At 48.7% G+C, this 23,809-nt stretch overlaps 1 protein-coding gene across 5 annotated transcripts in view; it reads right to left on the bottom strand.

The window, feature by feature from the left end:
• The window catches only part of AUTS2 (activator of transcription and developmental regulator AUTS2), a 658,144-nt gene extending 638,910 nt beyond the window's left edge, over positions 1 to 19,234 (bottom strand). For 2 of the 5 annotated variants that reach the window (XM_052688467.1, XM_052688465.1), the window contains exon 1: positions 18,871 to 19,234. In XM_052688467.1, coding sequence (XP_052544427.1) covers positions 18,871 to 19,164 — 294 coding nt within the window. In that variant the 5' untranslated portion in view covers positions 19,165 to 19,234. The remainder of the gene's footprint in view (positions 1 to 18,870) is intronic. The other 3 variants (XM_052688464.1, XM_052688468.1, XM_052688466.1) reach the window with 2 other exon arrangements.
• Positions 19,235 to 23,809: the final 4,575 nt, after the last annotated feature.

Raw genomic sequence — 23,809 nt, 5'->3', positions numbered from 1 at the left:
GGGAAAAGAGGTTTAACTCTCCCTTTCCCTCAGAATGCCCCAATACAGACAAAATACCACCCTGAAGCAGTCTGTAACACTGACAAAGAGTTGCCCAAATTAACCAGGAGTTGAATCCTGCCCCAAATCCAGCACTGCCTTATAAAACATCTCACATAATCAGTGCACAGCCCCCACCAGCTGCAGAAGCACCAAGCGCTGCACCAAGCACGGCGCTGAAGGGAACAACCTTGAAGACCACTGCGAGCCCACCAAAGCAGAGCAGCTGAGCCACCGCTGGTTCACACCTCCCAAAACCTCCAAATCTCTTCCAAGCTCAGACTTCGCTGTCAACTTTGCAAACTCTGCTCTTTAGCAAAGCTAACACTGGAAAAAAAATAGAAGAGAAGCTGCAGCTGAGCTCATCAGCCATTCTGTCTTTAAAGCCTTTGACTACAATCCGCACCAGACATACTTAGCAAACTTTAAAATACAGCCTCTCAACATTGTTACAATTAAGTCACTCTGAAATGTCATGAAAAGCAATCTAGTCCCATTAAAATCTTCACACTCTCATTAAAAAAGCACTTACAGACTCGAAAATGTTCCTAATACATTATTTAAAGACACAAGATGTACAGTGACTAAAAACCTTGTACAGAAAGGGAACAGCAACAGTCTGCTTTAAAAAAGCCTGTATGCGTGTGCGTGCAAATTTGTGTCATAATTAGGTAATTGGGAAACCACCGGTAGAAGGCAGCTTGTAATATCCTGGGTTTTGTCTATTTTTTTTTTTTTTTTCATTAAAGAAAGAGGGGAAAGGGTGCTTTATTTGTATGGAAGCCAAGCAGCCCATTCCAGGCTGCTTCTGAGCTCTGCAGACTGAATGTGCCAAAGCTGGAAGGATGGAGGAAACCATCCATCTCCTCCAACACTGGGCAGACAAAGCAGGGGTCACTGGCGGCCGTGCCTGCAAGGAGCAGGGTAGCAGGAACAAAGACAAACGAGCTCCCACCATAACAAAGTGACTGTCCTCCCACAAAGCCCCTATCTTTTTTGATGTTAACAGCAGATGAAGGTATAAAATTTGCATCTTTATTGAGCCTGCTGCTAGGTGAACTGTGCTCCTCCAGGGCCCCAAAGCAGGGGAACAACGGCCTCCGCTTCTTCCAGCAAAGGCTCTCCTCTCTCCTTGCACCTAGCTTCATTTCAATGCTTTGATTTTAATAAGGTTTCCCGCAATTTAGACCTGGGAATTTAGAAGGAAAATCAGGCTGCAGACAGGCACCGAGGCTACAGAAAGGAAAAAAAAAATACCATTTAAATGAGTTGAAAGAACAAGAAATCTGAAAAGAGGAATAATTGCTAGAGGGATCCCCCTTGTTTCAGCCACATCAGGACAGAGCAGCACAAATGAGACAGCGCTCGTGTAGCAGCGCAGGCTGCTTGACACCAAGTAACCCTTCTCTGCTCTCCCTTTCCTTATGCCAAAGGTGTTTTCCTCCCTCTGACCACCATCCTCAGACCACGGCCATACTTCCTCCCATTTTATCATACCCTTAGAGATGAGGAGCACAGCATTTAACACAGAGCAACCCATGCACGTAACACTGACACAGTGACTCCTTCTTCTCTGTTTCTGCTCAGTGCCTCCTAACACTCCCCCTATGCTGTGAAGCAAAGATGAGACTCTGTGAATGAGTTTAAGAGAGAAGGGGGAAAAAAAAAAATCACAGGAGAAAAAGAGACAAAATGGAGAAGCAGGAGCATCTTCTACTCATAACAAAGACCTGAAATAATGCTGTTTTAACTGCCAAATACGCTTCAGCTTTCAGGAAAATCAGTCACAGTGAGTGGGAACTTCTCCATCAAACAGCACGGCAACTTCCCAAACAGGCAGCCCTTCTTCCCTGAAACTCAGAGACTTTGTAAGAGATTCATCTCCCAGCAGTATTATCCTCAGCCATGCACCTCCTGGTAGGAAATCCCACTCTGCAGTGCCAGCAGCCTGACCTGCCCCTCTGGTTTGTTTCAGCAGACCTCAACGCTTGATGCAAATACAGAAATGTTACAGGGCACAAAACAGATAAGAACTCTCCAGGCGTGTTTTATTACACCACTTCATCATCTAACACAGAACACAGGGATGTAGTGCGAAGCATCACACACCCCTGAAGGTGTGAAGTTCTATTTTCATAGAACAGCTTCCCCAGGAGGACAGCCTGCTCAGAGCTCAGCTCCAGCAATTCCCAAAAACACAAAGATAAAAGCCAGTCCCCATAAAAACGTGTTGCTGTGAGCAGAGCACATTCAGTCGTGTGGGTGAAAACACAGGGACACAACGAAAGCAATTCCTCCCATGGTCCAAGAACCTAAAGCTGCTTCACCAAACAAAACACACATCTGCCTCTGCTCCTCTCCTTCCCCCAGCCATGCTGAATCCCCACAGCTCCAAGGTGAGGAGAACTTGGCTGGAAGTGCCCAGGAAGGGGCTGCCCATCAGGGTGAGCATACAGGTGTGCTCACACCTGGAACTGAATTCTTGCACAGGAAGCAAAACCAGCAAAGAAAGCCAACAGCACAGCCTGGCACAGAAGCAACCAGGAGGCAAAGCTCAGCTCTTCCATCCCAGCCCCAGCTCTCCTTCACAGCATCCCTTCTGCTTCAGCAGATCCAATTCTACCCCAACCAATCTCTCACTGTGCACCTCTACACCTCACCAGGCACCCAACCAACAGTTGCATAACTCTGGCATTCCTGGGAAGGCAGAAGGGAGGGAGGTCTGCCCCGAGCAGAGCTGCTCATCCCATGTGACACAATTGCTTGTAAAAATTCCATGTAGCTGCTAGAAGTAATACTGTCCAAATGAAAGCCCAAGGGCTACAGCTGAACCCCTGGTGACTCTATTGAGTTGAAGGGCATTGTTTTCTTTTTTTTTTTTCCCTTTTTTTTTTTTTTAATTTTAATATTCATTGATCTGAGCAAACATAATAATCACCATCTGCTATGAACACAGTTGGAATGGAAAAAAAAAAATCAGAATGAAAGCAGAAAGGCTGCGTGCCCGGCTGCTGTACAGCTCAGCTCTGACCCCAGCACATCCACCAGCATGCAGGTGAAGTGTTTCTTACACAATTCCTGCCTGAAATTGTCCGTAACATGAAAAATTCACCTTTAGCCAGAGGGGTTTGGGACTGCTTTCCCTTTCGGTGCAGGGCTGCTTTCTGTTTCCTTTTGTTCTAACGCTCTTGTACACTAAGTGGAAAAGGATCTCAGATCTTGACATCCCACTTCAGCAGCGAGATGTCACAGCAGCCACGTCCGCGCCTCCGCTGCCATGCACGGCACTCAAGCACCTCCTCAGCCCCTCCATTACCGGAACGAGATGCTGAATAAATTCCCTCAGCTCCTACAGAGGGTAAAAACAACAAAACACAGGCAGGAGTGTTTAATGACTCAGCGCAAGGGAAAATAAATGGCTTCAAAAACACAAGTGCTCCTGGGGAAAGCAAGCTCTCTGCTGGTGGAGAAAGAACTGAAGCTACATGGGTGTTGGCACCAAGCACAGGGCCAGCCCCACACCTCCAGCACTGCGACCCACAGGAGGCAAAAGAAGGGGAGATTTTCTATGAGGCATTCCATGGCCACTAATTAGTGAAATTCAGGTATTCAGCAGTCTCCAGTTGTCCAAAAAAAGCCCACGAAAAAGCAACCGACCACCCAAGACAACAACCAACCACCATCTCTATTTCGCAGCTTCCCACTGCTCCCTTATTTTTATTCCCATCCCAACCCAACTTCTGCAGCCAGAACAGTAGCAGCACTACAGAACGACACAGACCTGGAGCCCGAGATGAGGCTCTTCAAATGATAAGAGGAATTGATTTTGAGCAACAGGGGGATTTTTGCTGGATTTGGATGCATTTATATGGGTTCTGGTGAAAGCTGTCACTGAAACGATGCTGGGCTTCAAGTGGAAGGGGCTCCTCACGCTGGAGCAGGAAACAAACTGTAGGAAAGCTCGGATGTGATGGAGCATGAATAGCAATAGGTTTCTATCTCTGGTGGCTCCTGAATGCATTACTGCACTCATTCTAAAGCCTATCACACTGATCGCAAACCTTCACGTTGTCATGGGTTTCCTGGACAAGCAGGATTATTTGGGTATTAATCCTCTGCTAGATTTAGCAGTGCTCTCTGCCTGGAAGCAGCCACACTGATCCCCTCCCCCCCATCCCGACTCCTTGGCTCCAGCTCCACGCACTGACAGGTATTTATTTGCGAGACCCTGGCAGCATTCAGCTTGCAGCAATTAGCATTATTTTGCAAAGAAAAAAAAAACCACTAAGTGCATGCAGTCGTCCCATAGCACTGCTCACGTTGCGCTCGCCAGGCTGACAGACAGCAGCTCCATTACCTGCTAGTTCTAATACACCTCTTACACACGTTTTCTCCTGGATAACACTAAGCCGGAGCCTTTCGCAGTCCTCCGGGAGCCTTCCAAGCGATGAGGTGGATCTGGCTGTGAAAGGCAGAGTGACCTAAAATCTGAGGCTTACAGTGTTGCATAACCTTTGAAATAATAAAAATAATTACAAATTGAATTTCCAAATAAACCAAAGCCTCAAGGGAAGAGCCTCAGCTCAGCGTTCGGGAGCCTTCAGCCACATGTTTCCTGCTAACATTTAAGGGAGCTACAAGGCTAAATCCCCAACTCCCCAGCAAGAACATGGCCTTTAGGTTTCCCATCCCGAGGGATGAAGGATGGAGAAGTAGGTTATTTGCATTTACACCACTAACTGCGTGTTGCAGATAATGAAGGAAAAAATTAAACAAATATTAACATCCCCCTCGATTTTACCCTGCAATATCAAGTGTGTGGGTAAGGAGAGCAACTATGAGGACACAGCATTCAACAGCTGTAGGCTTCTCCATCAGCAGCAGCCCTGCCCAGCCCACGGCTGGGCTCCCTCTGCATCTCATCTGGATCCCTCTGCATCACATCCTGCTCTCCAGCAGTTCTGTGCTCCCCTCCACAACCACAGGCGCAGCATCAGCACACAGAGGAACTGCACAAAAGCCGAAAATGAGACTTTGTGTACACAGGCAGACACACGGGGAAAATTGCTATCAATTATGCTAGTTAATTATACATTATAATAGAATTAGAGTAAACCCTCCTCATTATCTCCCGGTTCAGAACCTGCTCGCAGCAAGCTGACCACATGCTGCACTAATGCCGGCAGCCCTCGCATTAACCTCTGTCCCTGCCTCTCTGCTTGCTGCCGTGCCCTGACCTTGCTCCTGGCTGACCTCTCGATGGAAGGCAGCGGCAGCAGCAGCGTAGAGCACGGGCTGCCCTCCCACATCCACTGCAGGACGTGGGGCATCAGGCAGTGACAGCACAGGGACAGCTGACAGTGCTGCTGGATGGAGGAGAGGAAGCTGTATTGCTGCTGAACGCTCGGAGTGATGGTGCTTTGCAGGATGGGAAGCGGAGCTCCCACCAGTCCCTGCACATCTCCGACCAGTCCCGAGGGACACACAACAGATTCGACACAGAACTGCAGAGAAGGCTATAATTTAATTTCCCTTGCGTGCAGTTTAATGGAGTTTCCTCCTTTCCCACTGCAGCAGTAACACCAAGCTACAAACAGCACCCCAGCTTCCATCTCTGCCGTGCTCTCAGCAGATGCCCATCTGCTTCCATGGCTTCAAAGGTGAAAACTGGAAGTCAAGATGGACATTTTAGTGAAAGTCACGATGGACATTTTGGCTTTCCAGCCCCGGGGGCTCAGTGTGAGCCCAGAACCCCTCTGCCAGCCTCACAGCCACAGGCATTGCTCCATACACATGTACATCCCAACCGACGCACTGCAGTGACAGGCAGGGACCATTTCTTACCCTGACCCTTTCTTCCCTGAGATAGAAAGCTTAAACAACTCCACGTTTAAGGATCATCTACGAAAATCACAAATAGCTGTACTTTAAAAAATTGCTTTAACATTTTAAACCCTCAAATGTCATCCAAAATAACTGCAGTCAGCCTGAAAAGATGCTATTTTCCAGTTGCCTGCAGAAGACCCAGGCACAGCGTACATCTTGCTCTCAAACTGCATCACTTCTGCACTGCCATGGGAAATCCTCCCTCGGGAGGCCCAGCGAGGGAAGGGAGGAGCTACTGGGAGATGAATGAGAAAGACACATCCACCTCTTGCTGCAGCACACAGAACAAACTGAGCCCCACCGCTGCCCCTGCGTCCCTTCCTAGCAATGAGCTCATCTGAATTCGTGCAGGGTTCACAGCACTTGACCCCAAATACGTGGAGCAAGGCAAAGCGGAGTGAGCAGGCAGGGCGGCAGGTGCCAGGAGGAGATGCTCTTTTTGTACCTTCCAGGCTTTTAGACCCACTCTTTTTCTTTCATAGTACGAGGACAAAACTGCACTTAGGGGGGGAAAGGAGCATAAAAGAAAGGTAATAAACATTTAATGATCCAATAATTGGTTATATCAGAGTAATCACTGCTCGGTAATTAACTCCCATTCCTGCTTGCTCATTTCATATTTTCTGTACCCTTTGATAGGTTCATGTGACTACCAGCATTCCTTAGAAACTCACACTGAACCTTTCACGGAAGGAGAGAAGCAGCAACACCATCAGTCAATACCTTACCACTCAGCAGGCACTGATTTCATCCCATAGATTTGGGGTTTTCTCATGTTATGGGAAAAATAAATGAGCTGTCTGCTGCCTAAGGGCCGGTGGGCAAACACACGGACATAAAATCAAATCTTGAAAGGTAACAACAAAATAACTGCTTTGCATTACGATGCACACACATGCACAGCACAGAGGAACTTCTGCCTCGAAGGTTTGAGGGGTCACAGGAGCACGCCAAATAAAAGACATTCTTCAGGAGTCAAACATTCTGCCCTAAATGCCAATGTCACACAAGACACAGGTATTGCAGCATCGTATTTTGGACCACTGCTCTATGTATTAACATCAGGTACCATGAGGAACACTGATATTGAACACGAAGGGTGGACTTAGTGAGAACCACCCGCACAGTGGGTGCAAGCTGACCCGAGGAGCTGCTGGGCTGTGCGTGGTGCTGTGTACTTGGAGGCATCAGGAGCAATGGGAAGGGAGGGAGTCAGGCACAGAGACTGGAAGGGGCAGGAAAATTAGCGAGCTCCTTGCCATTAATGGAAAAATAACTGCGGAGCGCCGTAACAGATTTCTCCTCTTTTGTATGCATAGGAATATTTATTCAATCAATGTTCTGTAACAAAACAGGCCTCTGGTGAGCTATTGTGCAGAGCGAGCTCCATTCAGAGCACGGCGATTTGAGTCCCACCACCTGTTCATCCGGATTGCAGACAGCTCAGCAAGGGGCCAGGCAGGAGGAGGCACTGGGGGCCAAACTCCACTGCGTGCTGCACCGGGCACAAGAAAGAGCCCCATGCTGTCCCCCAAATACATTCCTTCATAGAAAGCTGCTTTTGCAAAGCCTTGCAGTAAAGATGTATTTAGGTGTACACCTGATACGGATGTATTTATGTATATACCTGATAACAAGCTCCTGACTGCACTTACGCAAATACTCATTAGAAGCGCTGTGAGGTTGAACATCAAGCGTTGTGCTAAGGAAGGACTGATGTAAGCAACAGCACACAGACATGGTCACCAGACAAAGCTCTGCTGGCGTCTCACAGCACAAACTGTTTGTCCTCTTCATGTCCACGCTGCTCACCACAAATCACACTGTGCCACACGTGAACCCTGCTCCATCTCCTACACCTCCTATCACAAAGCAGCTTTGCTCGTAAATTTGTTAAGCAAGGATTAAAAAACCTGCACTGGCTTACACATTTTTATAGGCCAGTTAGTAATGCAGATATCCCCGTTCTGTGACACACCACACCAGCAGACACCAGCACTAATGACAGCCCTAATTTGCTTATCACCATCGCAGCTGTCAGAGGCAGTAACACAGCCTTTAAGTTTCTCATAGCCAGATTTAAGGAGATGGATCACTGTAAGGCAGCCCTGGTACACTGCAGCAGTGCAGTGCCTGAAGGACGAGATATGAGGGGCTGTTTGGGAAGGGACGAGCACAAGGTGCAGCACAGCAGCAGGATGGTGAGCCCTGTGCAGCTCTGCTGCTCCAGCTGGGAAGGCTGCAGGTTCTAGATAAAAATAAGGAACAAAGCCAAAAAATAAGGATCTTCTTGGCTTATTACCCCTTATGTGCTCCAGCTTTCACTTGAGGGTACAAAGGAGATGCAGAACACGGCTCAGTGCCGCAAGAGAGGCTGCACTGCCACATCCTTCAGTGTGCAGACCCCAAAGACCTCCTGTGAATCCACACTTGGGAACATAAGGGCAGAGAACAGCTAAGAGCTGAACAGTTTGCCCTGTGCTCAGAAACGTGGAGCTGGGCCATGTAAACACGTCCTCTGCATGCAAACGTAACACCAACAGAGACTCAAAACATTTGGAGCAGCAGCCCAGCACAGAGGACTGAAAAACCCTTCCAATTTCTGAGCTGACTTTGGAGTTCTTTCATTGCATGTGTTTTCTCACATTGGCAACGGCACTGCCCTCTGAAGCATCACAGAAATCCCATCAGGGTGGGCAACCCTCAGCGAGCTGTACAAGCCCAGCAGAGTGAGGTGGGATGGATGGACATACAGCATGGGGTAAGCTGGCATGGACAGACATACAGCACAAGGGCTGCCACTTACCCCTGCACTCAGGGGTATTACACCCAATGTTTTCAATGCACAACCCCCTCCTCAACCCACAGCACAACCCAGCATCACCAAGCTTAGCCTATCTGCACGGGAACGTGGTGACCCATACTCTAACACTGTAATCTAATCCTTGAACTAAAGACAGTTTAATGCCTTTACAAATCCATATGTTTTCTAATACCACCATTGCTGTCAGCAGACTACAGGAGAGCCTCTTTGAAGATGGAAGTGAAATGACAAAGCACATCATTGTGAAGGCAATTATATGCTGCAGTAACCATTTTACAATGGCCCATATGGGCTGTATTTCAACAACGCAATTTCCAAATCTGCCTTAGCAAACATATATCTCCATCCCAAACCCAGGTAGATTTTGCAAAACAAAATAAGACCGCAGCCAGAACAAATCCAGAATATGGATAACAGATGTAAAAATATGCCAACAAGGAGACCAGAGAGATTTCTGTCAGAGCACCGAACAAAGAGAGCAGCCACAGCAGACCTTACAGGCTATTCACTGCACAGCCACCCATTCAGGGGACTCGGAGACCTGGTTTTATCAGCAATCTGATTACACACTCGCCTGCCTTCCTATGCAGCTGCCCAATTCACTGCTGGGGTCACCAACCCACCCACCTCCCCAGGGACAGCAGGGCAGGGCAACTGGAATCCCAAGCCAGGAATTAAAACCACGTATGAACCAATGTGGTGCGGGCTTACTCCAAATCCCCTCCAACATGCTGCACTGGGCCTATATGATGGGAACTAGGGGGAAAAAACAAAAAAAACAAACAAAAAAACCAACCCCCATACCAGGTCCTGACACATCACTGCCAATTCATTAACAAACCACCTGCAATGCGTTTCCTACACTGCAATGCCAAGAGGACATACCATGCAGCACGCGTGCAACAAGCAGCGAGCCAGCAGCAGGGCCTCACAAAGCGCCTGCTGCCGTTCCCATTATTGTCAGCTCCTCAAAATGATCCGGGGAAGCTGGGCAAGAGCATTTCAAAGACTTTAATCCATGTGAAATATTACTTCCTGGCACCGGAAATTCAATCCCCAGCAATGAAAACAAAAAGCACGCTCATAAACGTACCTTCCAACCCGGCCAATAGAGCCCTAGTTAGGCACACACACACAAAAAAATCCCTTTACTCATTAATATAGAGGAAACTTGAAATGATTGCTGTAATTGCAGCTAAAAAATTAATCATGTTTTCAGATAAATGCAGATAAAAGCATGTTTTACTAATTATCTTTTGAAGCTTCTGCTCATGAAAGATTAAAGGTGGAAGAAAAGTTGTTGAAGCACTGAAGACAAAAATGCGACCATTTGAAACCACTTAGAAGCCACGCTACATCATATGGTTGAACTCTTAACGTCCAGATGCATTGAAAAAGGAGACTGATTCAGCAGCAAAGCATGTCCACTGCATCGTCAGTGCAGGCAGCACCGGAGCACAGCTGCACTGTGCAGCCACCTCTGCAGCACGGAATTACCCCAAGGAGAGCCTGGCACTTCCATTCACCTGCCTGCAGCTAACAATGCAAATCATCCCCGTGCTGCTCCATGCCCAACACACCATCTCACATCAGCACTAATGCAGACTACCTCGAAGAACTCCAGGAAAATTAATTCTGAGTAAAACCAGTGACTGCGGGCTGAAATTCTGCACGCCGGTGTCCAAGCACTGCTGGAGAAATGCTGGGTTTCTGCAAAGAGAACAAGCTGAAAAAACGCTATTTATACGAAATTGCTAAGATGCTTCATTGCCATTTCACATACAATTTGTGTTGCTTCAATGTCCCTAAAACATATGCTTATATTTCAGATATATTTCCTTACTGAGAAGAAGTGACCGAGAGAACCAAAACCAGCACAGCTTCCAGAAACGTTTACCTGAGCTCAAACACTCAGGAGTTTGTCAGTGAGTACAGAGAGACCCACAGCAGTGCACAGACACCTTTCCTAAGGTGAGATGCCACCCAAAGACCATTCCTCTCTGCCCACCCACACCATATTCACACTCCTTCCCCCAACCCTCCGCACCATTTTCCCCCTTCCAGCCACAAAGCACCAGCGACACCCAACTAATGAACCCCGCTGTCGCAACAAACCTGAGCAGGGCCAGGTAGAATTAAATAGTTGGCTTTTCACAACCACACATCCAAGGAAATGTGCCAATGCCTTTTTATTTGCATATCTGGCAGGCTGCCCCAGACAACTAATACATAAGTGACAGCGTACAGGTGTATTAGTTTAGAGTTTGCCTTTAATCTAGAGGTGTCAATTTGCTTCTCTTTTAATTACATCCATCTTGATATGTTATTACAACCTCATGAAACTTCCTCATTACGTGAATGGCTATAAATACACACACATGACAAACAGTTGTTATACATTTTCTGGTTCAGCAGTGGAGGCACACTATGGCAGCCCACACGTCATGTACATTTAAAGTTTCAGTGCTTCCTCGCCTCTCCCCCTTCCCCATTCTCTTCATTCTATTTCCTTTCATCCAAGACCAAGACGTACGTATCTTATTTGTTTAATTTAATGAATCTGCTACAATCCCCTTGCTAACAGCATTCTGATGCAAACACTATCAGCTCACAGAGCCCTTTCAGCATATGCGTGTCCTTCTGGGTTGCAACTCTGTGAGAACGTCTGTTTGTCATTAGGCAAATATAGGGAGATTGCACTGAGGTCTTATAAACATGCAAAGATCCACTTTTGTAGCTACATAATTCACTGAGTTTTTCAACACACATTCTGAGGTTGAAAACTTGGCAGGTCCATCCACCAGATGTATCTTTCTGATCCCAGGACTCATTAAAATTTACTTTTTTTGAATTAAAAAAAAAAAAAAAAAAGGAAAAAAAAGGCTCCAGCCGACTCAGCTGCTGAGCTACATTAATTGCATTTTTATTATTTTTTTCCATAGTTAAAGTGACTAATGACGAAAGAGCCCCTGCCCATAAGCACAATAGCCAGGCAGTAAAAATTACTAGGACTTTTAATCGTTTGGTAATATCCAAATCACATAAAACAAAGGGAGGCAATTCGGTCCCCTCCAAACAGACGGTTTTGATTTTCAGTATTTATTTTGAATTTCTTTAAGAGAAGAAAAGAAAGGACAAAAGCCCCAATTTCACACCAAAGATTCCATTCAAAGGTCAAAGTGCCCTTGATGTGCATTAAAACCCACAACACTAACTGAGTTGCAACACAAATCATCCCCAACAGCAGCACTTCTTCCTTCGCCTCCTCACCGCGGTTCTCCTCTGAGGTCACAGCCACTTTCGCTGCCTGCTGGGCACAGCTGGCCAGATGTGCACACCTTCCCACACCTCTTACATAGACCCCCAAAGGATGCTCCCAGCACCCTCCAGAGAGGTGCAGTACAGGCAGGTGGGTGTGCAGAAGCCCAGAGGAAGATGAGGAAGGCTGCCAGGAGCCAGGCCAGCAGCAGAGCCTCCAGCCACCCCTGGACACCTCTTTTTATACCAGGCACCCCCTGGGCTCACGGATGGAAGAGACAGGTTGATGGTAGTTTTATTCCTGAGCCAACAATTCCCTTTTGCTACCGAATAAAATCACAAGAAGATGCAATTTATAGAAGCGCTGGTTCTAGAGGAGAAGCAACTTCCACTTTGTGAAGCAGGCAAACATGTGCAAGACTGAGTAACAGAGATCACTTCTGAACATGAAATCAATCTTCTGCTTGGCCGGGAAGCAACTACTCCCATTTGGACATGGGGTATTCATCCTATCCGTGCATCACTCAGCAGTGCACAACCCACGCTCAGATACATCAGATATTAGCACACCTCTGCACACCCACCACGTCTGTCTGACCAGATGGATTCTGGAACCAGGAGGACCAGGATGTGCACCAAACAAAATCCCAGGAAATCCACACACAGTGTATGCCATGCAACACCATCACATTACACCTGACAGGGAAAAAGCCACAAATACACACAGCGCCAGGGAATATCGTGCTTTTTCTGCTGACTTGTACACCACTGTGGGCAGGGTGCAGAACCAAAGCCCTCCCTACAGCATTTACCAGACTGAAGATTTACCCCTTTGGTTAAAGCCTTCTCCTCCTCCAGCACATCAGCGTGCAAACTTCAGCTGCGGTGTTGCCAAGATACAAGAAGAAAAATCTCAAGATATTAAGGTAACGCACTACTTAAAGGCAAAGAGAAGAGCAGAGCTGAGCCAGGGCTCCAACAATTTGCCACCTCACGTTCTCTTGTTACAGCAAAACAAATCCCTACCTGCATCAGGCATTTCTCATTACTTACGGAGTGGATTTTCATAATATCCGTTTTACAACAAAGGAGTTTAGAGGACTATGATGTTCTGAAGTGGTCTTCGCCATGGCTTGGCATCCACTCAAAATGACAACAAACTGACTGCACAAGGAATGCACGCAGCTGGTAATTTGTGGCACACACGCAGCCAAACCCGAGAAGAACACAGATACTGAACTGATAAGCCATAAGGATGATGTACAGGAACACAGGGAAACAGAGCAAGCCGTTTTCCTGGCAGAACCAGCGTGACACAGCCTCAGCAGAACGCCGCAACTCAAGTCAAGGGAAAGTCAGAGTTAAAAATGCCACATCTCAGCCCACAACTTCCTAATTCCATTACCCTTTTATTAATTGCGTTTGAGACTTGCTAAACTTGAGCTTGGGCTATTTTTAAAACCTATCTGACTCAACTTATTGTTGCTGAGAACAAAGATTGAACTTCTAATTTAGCTGCAGATAATTACGAAGCTGCAGGTCAGACCCCCGGTGTAATGCAGTAGGGTCTTCACTCAAACTGATAGAAACAGTCCTTTAAAATAATGGAAGCATAGCAACAGAGAAACAGGGGGAAAAGGGCCACCTGATCCAGTGAGGAATCCGCCTGCCTCCCTCCTAGCTGAGCAGACACCAGGTGTGTTGCTGTTTAAGCAGGGGCACGTTGTGCTGAGCGTTCCCCCTGGCAGTGCAGGCTCTACCAGGGCACATCTGCATACACAGATCCCACCTGCAGCCTCAAGGAACAACATCTCCCTTTGGTTCACCGTGTTCCCATCCAGTTGCCAATATGTCTCTATTGATCTCAGCATTGTAACTCAATCTTTCAATTACTCAGCCCCTTGATGTCTTTCTGCTGATTTTTTTTTTTTTTTTTTTTTTTTTGCCTTTCTCTACCAAGTTCCTGATCCTTTACCCTTACTTTAGAAACCTATTTTTTTTTACACTCCCTTGTCCCAGCAGAGACGAGAGATATTTAATGAGAAAGGGCTTACTTTCCCAAGCAAATAGCTGGGGAAAAAAAAAAAAAAAAAAAAAAGATGCCAAGATAAAAAAAGGATAAGAGTGTCTTTTGTCCTATTGATATGTGGTATAATTCCCATTAATGTTAATCTTAAAGAGCGGGGCCAGCAGAGACTACTTGAATCGTGTCTATCTAAAGAAATTGTCCGTATAGTTTAAACTCTTACTTCTTTAACTCACGGCCATTGTGTCTCCTGCTACCACCCATGGGAAAGGGAAAAATCCCCACCTTAGTTTCTTTGTTACCTTCAAGAGTTTAAAAGAATACTTACACAAAGATAGCAATCCTCTGTCATTCTGCAAAGAGACCGCATCAGCTCTCCATCCGCCTGTGAGTCAGGGGGAGCCGGGGGTGTCCAGCTTCCCAAAGAAGCATCAAGCTTTTATTCACATGCCCAAATTACAGCAATGCAGCTTTCCAAAATTACCCAAGAGGTTCCTCTGGTGGAACGCACATCCCGCTGTTATCAGCCCCAGTTTCAGTTCTGGTTGCAGATGCTTCAGCTCTGGTCGCAGAGGGTTTTCATCAAGAGATGTAGCTGCTCTGTCAAGGTTATCTCAAAATTTGATCTCAGGTCAATTTACTGCTTCCTCTAAGCACACAGTGAAAATAATAAACACATTGCTTTGTATGATATCCCTGTGTCACACCAGACCTAACGCCACTCGCCATCCACAGATATCTTCATTTAGTTATTACCTTCTCTTCTCTGCTGGACTAAATCTGAAGACTTGAATGTGCAAACAGAGAGCAGGACAAACACAGACACATCTGAGCAGTCAACAAATACAAGGAGGGCTACCAAGATTTGCTGACAGCACTGAGCAAACATCTGATGTTATGATGCTGCTGCAGTAAGGCATGTGGATCAAATTCCTCTTGAAATATGAAAGGATAGAGACAAGGCAGAACAAACTGTTGAAATCTCAGAGAATTTAAGTAAACAGGTTAATCATGCCAGCTGAAGGCTGATGTGAACGGAATGATCCGAGAAGAAATATCTCTGCAAGTCATCATGCTGGTGTCCAGCCCCAACCTCCTACTGTCACAGAGACAGTCCATGAGTGATTCCAGTGGGCTGTGCACAGCAATGGGCATCAAAGCAAACTCCTGCCTTCAGGAGCATATATGGTCTTACACTGTCTGTATACACAGTACAGACACACTGTTTAGACCACAGTATCTTCAAAACCTTCCTGCTATTTCCACGTTTTGTTTGTGCACCAGCAGTGTCTCTATTTAAAAGCCCCATCAGCTATTCAGCTTGACTCCATCTAGTCCTGTATTATTTTATCCATCTGATAGAACTGCCATAGCTAACATCTGCCTCGATCACACCAACTCAGAAGAACAATTGCTAAAAAATTATTTACACTCAGTGGATGGAATCATCTGACACTAAATACGAAGCTCATTAAACAGCTCCTTGACAAATATTTGTCAGCATTTCTCATTTGTAATTAATTATATTGGGCTTTACCTGACAATAATTTAGCACGGTCTCAAAATGCTGAACAGAAATCAGCTCAGTGTGCACATGGCAAGGGACTGTGTCACTCTTACGAAACAAAAGTCCCCTTTAAACACAAGCTCACCCCTCTCTGCCCCACGAGCGAGGGCTTTATAGATATCCGTGTCTCATTTCAGGCTTGTCAGACAAACTGCCCAAGCTGAAGCTAAACAAACATCCGCAGAAAAAACTCATTACCTTCCTCAGCTCTCAGAAAACCTGAAACCAAGTGCTTACTCTGTGGGGATGGCCAGAGCTGACTCAGGAAACACGAAGTACTTCCCAGGCTTTAAGCTATCTTAACATTCAGGTCAGATTTCATTTCTCATCACGTAAACCATCTTCACCACTGCGTGCCAACAGCCCTGTCACGTCGGCCTGCTGCCAGGGCACAGAGGGAGGTGAACATGGCAGCAAACCCGCATCCACAGGGGTTTGGGAATGCTGTGCTGTTGGGCTGACAGGACACCATCACACCATCACACCAAGCACAGGCACTTCTTACAGGCTGAGAGATTTGACAAGGCCAGGAACCAACACAGAGCGAAACACGCCGCAAGGCTGCTCACAGATCCAGGCCAAGCTGCAGGGCTGCTCGTTCAGCACAGCACAGTGGCTGCAGAAGGCTATGGGTGCCCTGGTGCTGCCTACAGCACCCAGCGCTCCTTCAGAGCCTGACAAGGCCACGCGAGGGCTGGACCGGCCACAATCACCAACAACACTGGATTTCCTCAACTGTCGCTCCTAGAAAACAACCAAAAATCAACAGTGAGAGCCCAGTGTCTTCACTCCCTTCTACTTTTCCCCAGTGCTCCCCACGCAGACATTACAGATGGAGGCACAGGCTGTGCCAAGCCCAGAGAAAGATAACCAGAAGCGGGAGGCCTCTGTGCCACACCGAGCAACTCGGGCCCCAGCAGCACGGGCTGCTGACACCTGGACAGGAACACAGCTCCAGCAGCGGGAGCCGGTTAAAAAGATAATTTTGCTTCAAAGGATGGGAACTTTTATCAGTGTACTCATTACTGGTGTGTTAACAGACACAATGATTCCTGGTGGAACCACAACAGACATCAGATGCACCTTCTTGTACAGCACCTGTGTCTCCTCACTGTCCATGAGCCTCACAGCCCGGCACTTGGCACAGTTCGGGCTTTTCCCGTCACCCCAACATAAAGCATTCAGGAAAGGCAAAATGAAGCCACATGGAAATCCTTGTTCTCATTCACAGCATTCGTAAGAGTCCCACACCTCCTGCTGCACAGATGTCCTCATCAGCACAGAGCTCAGTCCCGTGCCCGCAGCCCCTCCTGTGCCAGCCTACCCCTGCACGCAGGTTCAGTTCTCCCAGAGGTGTACACCAGTTCCACCCACTGCTCTTCATAGAGCAGCCAAAACACCCTCTGTCTCAGCACACTCAGCCATGCTAAGCCTGGGGACAAGCTGAAGTCCAACACAAAGCACTAGGGCAATCTGATCATGCGCGGGGCACAAAAGTCCTCCAGAACCTGTGGAAAAGCATCCAAAGAGCCCAAAGCAGATGCAAAGCACGAGGCACACACACACCAGGACGCCTCTCCACAGCACCAGGGCTTCCTGCCTCCAGCACGAGTTGACACGCAAACCTGAGCATCCCACCAGCACTGGGACACAGCTCCTATAGCAACCCAACCTCCTCCTCGATGCTGAAACCACAGCGAGCAATTCAGCACATTGCAACTCCTGCCACTGGGCTTCTGCCTGAGACACCTTCATCTCCCTCTGATCCTCGGAAACAACTTCTTCAACACATACACGGAGCTGCAGGGAGAAGCACCTAACAACGATTTTGTGACATTATTTCTCAACGCAGCATGAAATCATTAGGTCAAAATGTGCCACCTATCACATGAACATTAAAAGTATGTCAAGTCTCAGTGTGCGAGCTATTGTTTTATCCGAACGTGATATTAGCTGGCAGAACTGGGTAATGTTTCTGCACTCCTTTTTAGCGATATGGGATTGCGGTGGGACGGATGCACGCAGGAGCCACTCCTGGCTTTGCAAAAAGAGCAATTAGTCAGAGTTCAAGTGGAAAATAAATAAAAAAATACATAAGTGAAACACAGTCAGGAGATCTTCTAAAACATCCAACCAAGCTCTGACCATAAAACTTGCTCTCCACTTCCCCTCCAAAAACCAAGTCGGCCAAATTCTCCGGTCCATATTCCCATAAAACCCCATAACGACACGAACTGGGGCTTTGTTGGGAGGAAAAAACAGGAATTTGTCCAAAACCTCTGCTTGCAAATCCCACTCTTGCTGACAAATACACACCGCTCCCTTGGCTGGAGCATGGCACCCACAGACAGGAGCCCAGGTGGGAAGCAGAGCTGAAGCACTGCCCACACGTCCATCACACCACCATGGGCCGGGTGCAGGGGTCCAGAGGGCACAACCCTTCCATCACAGCACAGCGAGCTCTTTCCCAGACACCGCTCTGGGTTGATGCAGGTGTAACCAAGGACAAACTCTGGCTCCAAGAAATAAATAATAATTCAGAAAAGAACAAAGAGAAAAGAAAACCACACCAGAAAATGCCAGCAAGCCTTCCTGGCTAAATATTGAAACAGCTTCAGAGCAACACACATTTTTTTGTTAAACAATCAGCTTCATCTTCGCATTTATTTTGACAGTTCATAATTGTTCCAGTTGCGATTCCAGAGCACGTAAACCCAAATCAATCCGCCTTTCACCGCACAAACTTCTCCCAGGCAGAAGTTCCGCACAACAAAGCCCTTCACCCCGCCGCACACCCGGGCTGCCCACGGTGGCCGGGGCCGGGCAGGCCGAGACCGGGCGCTGCCCCTCCGCGGGGAAGCACCGACCCGCCGGTGACAGGCCGGACACGAGGGGGAGGAGAAGGTGGGGGGAGGGGGGGTACGCCCCGGGACACCCGGAGAGAAAAGTTTGAACGGGGAACGAAGCGGGGGGGGGAGGGAGGGGGGGGAGCCCCGATCCGCCGCCTCAGCCTCCGCCTGGAGCGGCCGCCGCGCTGCAGGTGTCCGCGGGGGGCGGGCGGGGAGCGGGCAGTGCGGAGCCCCGATGCCGGAGCGGAGGCGATGGGGGGGAGGGGGGGGGAAGGAGGCGGCGGGGGAACGGACCTCGGCCCGGGGGAGCGGGCGGGGGCCGCGGCGGCGGAGGCGACGGCGGCAGCGGCGTCGGGGCGGGGGCCCCCCCGCGGCTGCCCCCGCACACAATGAGGCGCACACAAAGCAGCGCCGCTCCTACCTCCAGCGCCTCGAAAGTGACGAAGCTGGACATCGCGAAACCGTCGATAATGTCCTCTTCGGCCGAGGACGACTCCCGCCGCTTCCTCCGGGGGGGCCGCGGCCGGGACGGCGGTGGGGGCCCATTGTCTTCCTTCTCGGAGCCCGAGGAGGAGAGCGCCGGGGCGGCCCCGGGGCCGGGAGCCCCTCCGGCGGCAGCGCCGCGCCGCCCGCCCTGGGCTCGCCGCTCCCGGTCGCGCTGGGACCGCGATCGCCGCTTCTTCCGAAGCCCGTTGCATCGCGTCGGGCCATCCATGTCTCTCGGCGGCTCTCCCTCTCGCTCTCGTCCCCCCCCGCCCCACCGCGGGCACAAATCCGGCTCTCCCCCGGCGGAATAACGGGGGAGGGAGGGAGGGAGCGAGGGAAGGAGGGAGGAGAGGGCGGAAAGGGGGTGGGGGGGGATGAAAGAATCCGAGCGCGGTTCCACCACCACCAGCGGCAAAGCACCAAATGTAAGAGATTCCTACGAGCGAGCCAAGGAAAGTAATGGCTGATCTCAGGTCGCCTTTGTAAAAAAAAAAAAAAAAAAAAAAAAAAAAAAAAAAAAGCAGCGAGAGAAAGAAAAAAAAAAAAAAAAAAAAAAGCGGAAAAAAAAAAAAGCAGCCTCACCGAGCAGGCAATAAATCAGAATAGCGGAATGCTTTGATCGGGGCTGGGAGGGCGCGGATCGCCGAAAGAGGGGAAAAAAGCAGAAAAGATGGGAGGGGGGAAGAAATAAAGAAAGGAGAGACCCGCTGGAAGGAGGGAGCTGAGAGTATTTCCTTGCACAAAATTTATTTCCTTTCTTCCTTTCCTTCCCCAACTAAAAGAAGTTCCAAGGAGGGGGTGGGGGGGGGGGGGGAAATAATAAAAATATTTTTAAAAAATAATAAATAAATCTGCGGGTGCGCGGCGCTGCGCGGGGGTGCGGCCGCCCCCGCTCCGCTCTTTATCTCCGCTCGCACAATGATCGCGGCGTCCAGATGCGATGTTCTCAAGGCACCGACCGGGGAGGGACGCGGAACTGGGAACCCGGCCCGGCCCCTCCGAACCCAGAACCAAACAATAAAAAAGAGAGGTGGGGGGAAATAAGAGAAAAAGCAGCAAAACACGCCCACCCACCCCGGCTATTAATACGGATCAATCACGGTAAATTCATCGGATTAATTGTGGCGGAGAAGGGGACGGGGGAGAGAAGGAAAGGAGGGGGGGCTGGTGACAATAAATCCGAGCGGAGAGGCGGCGGCCCCCTCCCCAAAAATAACCACGAGAAGCAGAAGAATAGGAAGAAAAAAAAAAAAAAAAAAAAAAGGAAAAAAAAAAAAAAATAACAGAGGTGCTGATGAGGCTCAAATACGCTCCAGCGGGGACGGCACCAGCGGGGTTGTGCTTTCCGCCGCCGCCCTCGCCTCGCCCCGGCTGCGGGCCCCCCCGGCCCGGCGGAGGCAGCAGCCGCCGGGAGCCGCACGGCCGCGCACGGCGCGGGGCGGATGGCAGTGGTGGCCCCCAGCGGCCGCCCGGCCCCGCGCCCGCGCCGGTCACGTGGCGTCGCCGCCGCCCCGCCCGCTTCCCCTCTCCACCGCTCGGCGCCGCGTGAAATGCAGCGCCCCGGCCGCGCGAAATAAGTTGCGGGCATGCGCGCAGGGCCTGCGCACTCGGCGGTGGGAGGGTGGGCGGCTCGCGGTCCCCGCTCCCCGCTCCCTCTCTTCCCGCCGCGGCCCCTCTCCTCGCGGTTGCTCGTTTCCCGCCCTGCCGCCCCGCAGCCTTCCCCGAGCCCTGCTCATCTCTTACCGCCAACTTTCTCCTCAGTTTGTGCTGTCCCGTCGTCTTCTGGCCTCGCTCTGCCTTTCCCACCTGTACGTCAGGTGCTCGCCCGTCAGGGCTGGGTGCTGTGCCTGTCCCTTCTCGCCTCACGCTTCCAGGGCTGCCCGCAGCTCAAGGTTCTGCTTCTCGCCAAAATCCAGGAACAAAGCTTTTGAATTAAAGGTTGCATTTCATGGTGGCTTTCGTGCCACACCACGAGGACAGCATCTACTTGTGCCTTCTTCTGGGGCAGTGCTCCGACATGGCCTCTGCACTGCTGTGCTGGCCCTCAGACCCACAGCCCCTTCTGTCCCACAGCCCTGTATTGCCCACCTCCCCTCAGGGTTTGAAAGGATTGCAGGTCCAATAAACCGGGCTTGTTGTGGTTGCCCTTCCCACCTGCTGCTTCTCTGCCTCCTGTCCAGAGCAGTAGGCTGAGAGAAAAGAGCAGAGGGAGGAAAGTGTGTACAGCTCTCGAGTCTGACCCTGAGAGCAGGGACACAAGGGGGATTGGAGGGGCAGGTGCTGATCTGCTCTCTTGTGACAAGTGAGGGAATGATGTGAAGCTGTGACGGGAGTCCGGAAAAAGGTTCTGCACCACAGGATGGTTAAGCAGTGGAAGAGGCTCTCCAGGGAAGTGGTCACGGCACCAAACTCACTCGAGTTCAGGGAGCATTTGGGCAGTGTTCTCAGACGTCAGGTTTGGGTTTTAGGTGGCCCTGTACAGAGCCAGGAGTTGGTCTAAATCATCCCTCCAGTACTTGAAGGAAGCATATAAACAGGAAGGGGAGCGGCTGTCTATGAGAAGGGATAGTGATAGGACAAGGGGGAACGGTCTTAAACTGAGACAGGAGAGGTTTAGGTTATATATTGGGAGGAAGTTTTTCACTCAGAGGGTGGTGAGGCACTGGAACAGGTTGCCCAAGGAGGTTGTGGATGCCCCATCCCTGGAGCCATTCAGAACCACGCTGGATGTGGCTCTGGGCAACCTGATCTGGTTGGTGACCCTGCACACAGCAGGGGATTGAAACTAGGTGGTCATTGTGGTCCTTTTCAACCCAGGCCATTCTAAGATTCTATGATCCTTATGGATTATTCCAACTCAGGGTATTCTGTTTCTGTGATTTGGGAGGATCAGGATGTTTTCTAGGAAAGGAAAAGAATAAACGAGCAAGGAAGAGCAAGCAGGAGCAACATGAGAAGAACTGATCTGGTGTGTGCTTCAGACAGGGGAGAAGCTCAGAAAGCACGGCTTTTGTTTCCTTCTCTCCATGAGATCAGCAGGCTGATGTTGCAGTTTGGAAAATAAAGGTGGGGAAAAACTGAGAAAGGGAAATTATTTAATAATCGATCTCTACAAGAAGCTTGTCAGGGGCTGCTCAGTCTGCCTCTTGCTGCCTGCTGTAGGTGCTAATCATTCCTCTGCGGAGATATCCAGTAGGGCCACAAAGAGCAACACATGGGCTGGGAGTGTTTTTCCAGCAGTCTCCCTCTGGGCTGCTCTGACTCTCAAGGGATGATGCTGTGCTCGATTGCATAATGTGTTGTTTACTTTGTTCCCAAACACTTAAGCTACTCTGATCAAGCAATATTCTTAATATGTTTTAATAAGAGTATTAACCCATTGCATGAAGTAATGGGAATCAGATATAGTTTCTCTTTCCAAAAGACAAAAGAAGTCTTTGCCACCTCTTTCCACACATCGACCACATGCTATGCAGTGACTTTTAAGCTGCTGCATATGGGTGTGAACCAGAAAGAAGTACAAAGCCATCGGTAATCTGATCACGTAGGAGTGTGTACCTTACAGAAGGCCACACTGCTCACTGCAGAGGCACATGGCTAGTTTTTAAACATTCTCAAATATCGAGCTGGAGAACATCACCTCCTAGATCTGACCCTAGATCTCTCTATTCAGATTTCTTTCTATTCAACAGCTACATTTCCCTACCTCGCTTCGGGTTCTTCTGTCTCACTTGTAGTTGCCTGCCAGATCTATATAATCTGACTATATAGAAGCTATACAGGTATTGTTAAACTGAAACAATTTGTTTATACAGGCAAGCTCAAATATTACAAGGTCTCTGTCTTCTGAGAAATATTGAGCTGTACTGTATCAAACAACTGTTACCTGTTGGGCTTTTTGGAAAATAACTATGCAATTTTCAGGGCAGTGTAATTGATTATAGTTTCCTGCACATCCATCACCATTAAAGTGACTTAAGAGACCTGTAGTCGGATGTGTTTCTGCTGACGTTCATTGCACGGCTGAAAGTCTGCTCAGTCTGTTTTCTTTCTGAATGCACGTATGGAAAACAGAAACGATATGCGATTTATTTTACATTCTTTGTAGAAACAAATCCTTAGATTTGCATGTCTGCTGAAAAAACAAACAAAAAAAAAGAAGATGAAAAGCAATCCATCTAACTCATCCTCCAGTGCAGAACTTTTTTCTTCTGAGAAACATCAAACATTAAAAAACACTGGTCATCTTCTTTGCATGGGCAAATTATCCTTTTTTTTTTTTGGATCTGATCTAACATCAGCAGGAGCGTTTCCATCAACCTTAATTGATTCGGGAGAGAGGGCAAGTAGACCTTATTATTACACAAAACCTCAGACAGATGCTCAGGAAGGTCTCTCTCCAGTGTGCTCTTGCGTCCAGCTGAGCATTTCAAGTGATCTTACCAGCAGTGATGCTGCATACCTCCATGCACATTTGTTCTTAGGCTGCCTGTAAGCTTTTCCTCTAGAAATACGTCTTGCCTGGCATCTGGCATGAGAAAACAGCTTTGTGTGTCTTGCAAGCTGAAGGCAGTACCTTGCTGAGTCACTATTTTTGAGGTTAACAACCAGTGTACTCAACTGGGTATTTGTAGCTGTTAGGTTAACACCCTCAGAAAGGGCACTGGTTGAATGTGCACTAACAGATCTATAATCTTCTGATCTGAGGCAGACACCAAAAACTTCATGGTCTTTTTGCTGCTGAACAATGAAGAAAGAAATGTTAATACAAACCAAAAGCAACAGTTGCAATTTCTACATCGCCATTGTGAAGTGGAGCAAAATAAAATCTGCACTGTAATAACACTAAAAGGGGTTTTGTCAGGACTAGCCGC

This window comes from Tympanuchus pallidicinctus, unplaced genomic scaffold (assembly GCF_026119805.1).
Source record: "Tympanuchus pallidicinctus isolate F22 unplaced genomic scaffold, pur_lepc_1.0 scaffold24, whole genome shotgun sequence".
Lineage (NCBI taxonomy): Eukaryota > Metazoa > Chordata > Aves > Galliformes > Phasianidae > Tympanuchus > Tympanuchus pallidicinctus.
This window is presented reverse-complemented; position numbering and strand designations above follow the sequence as displayed.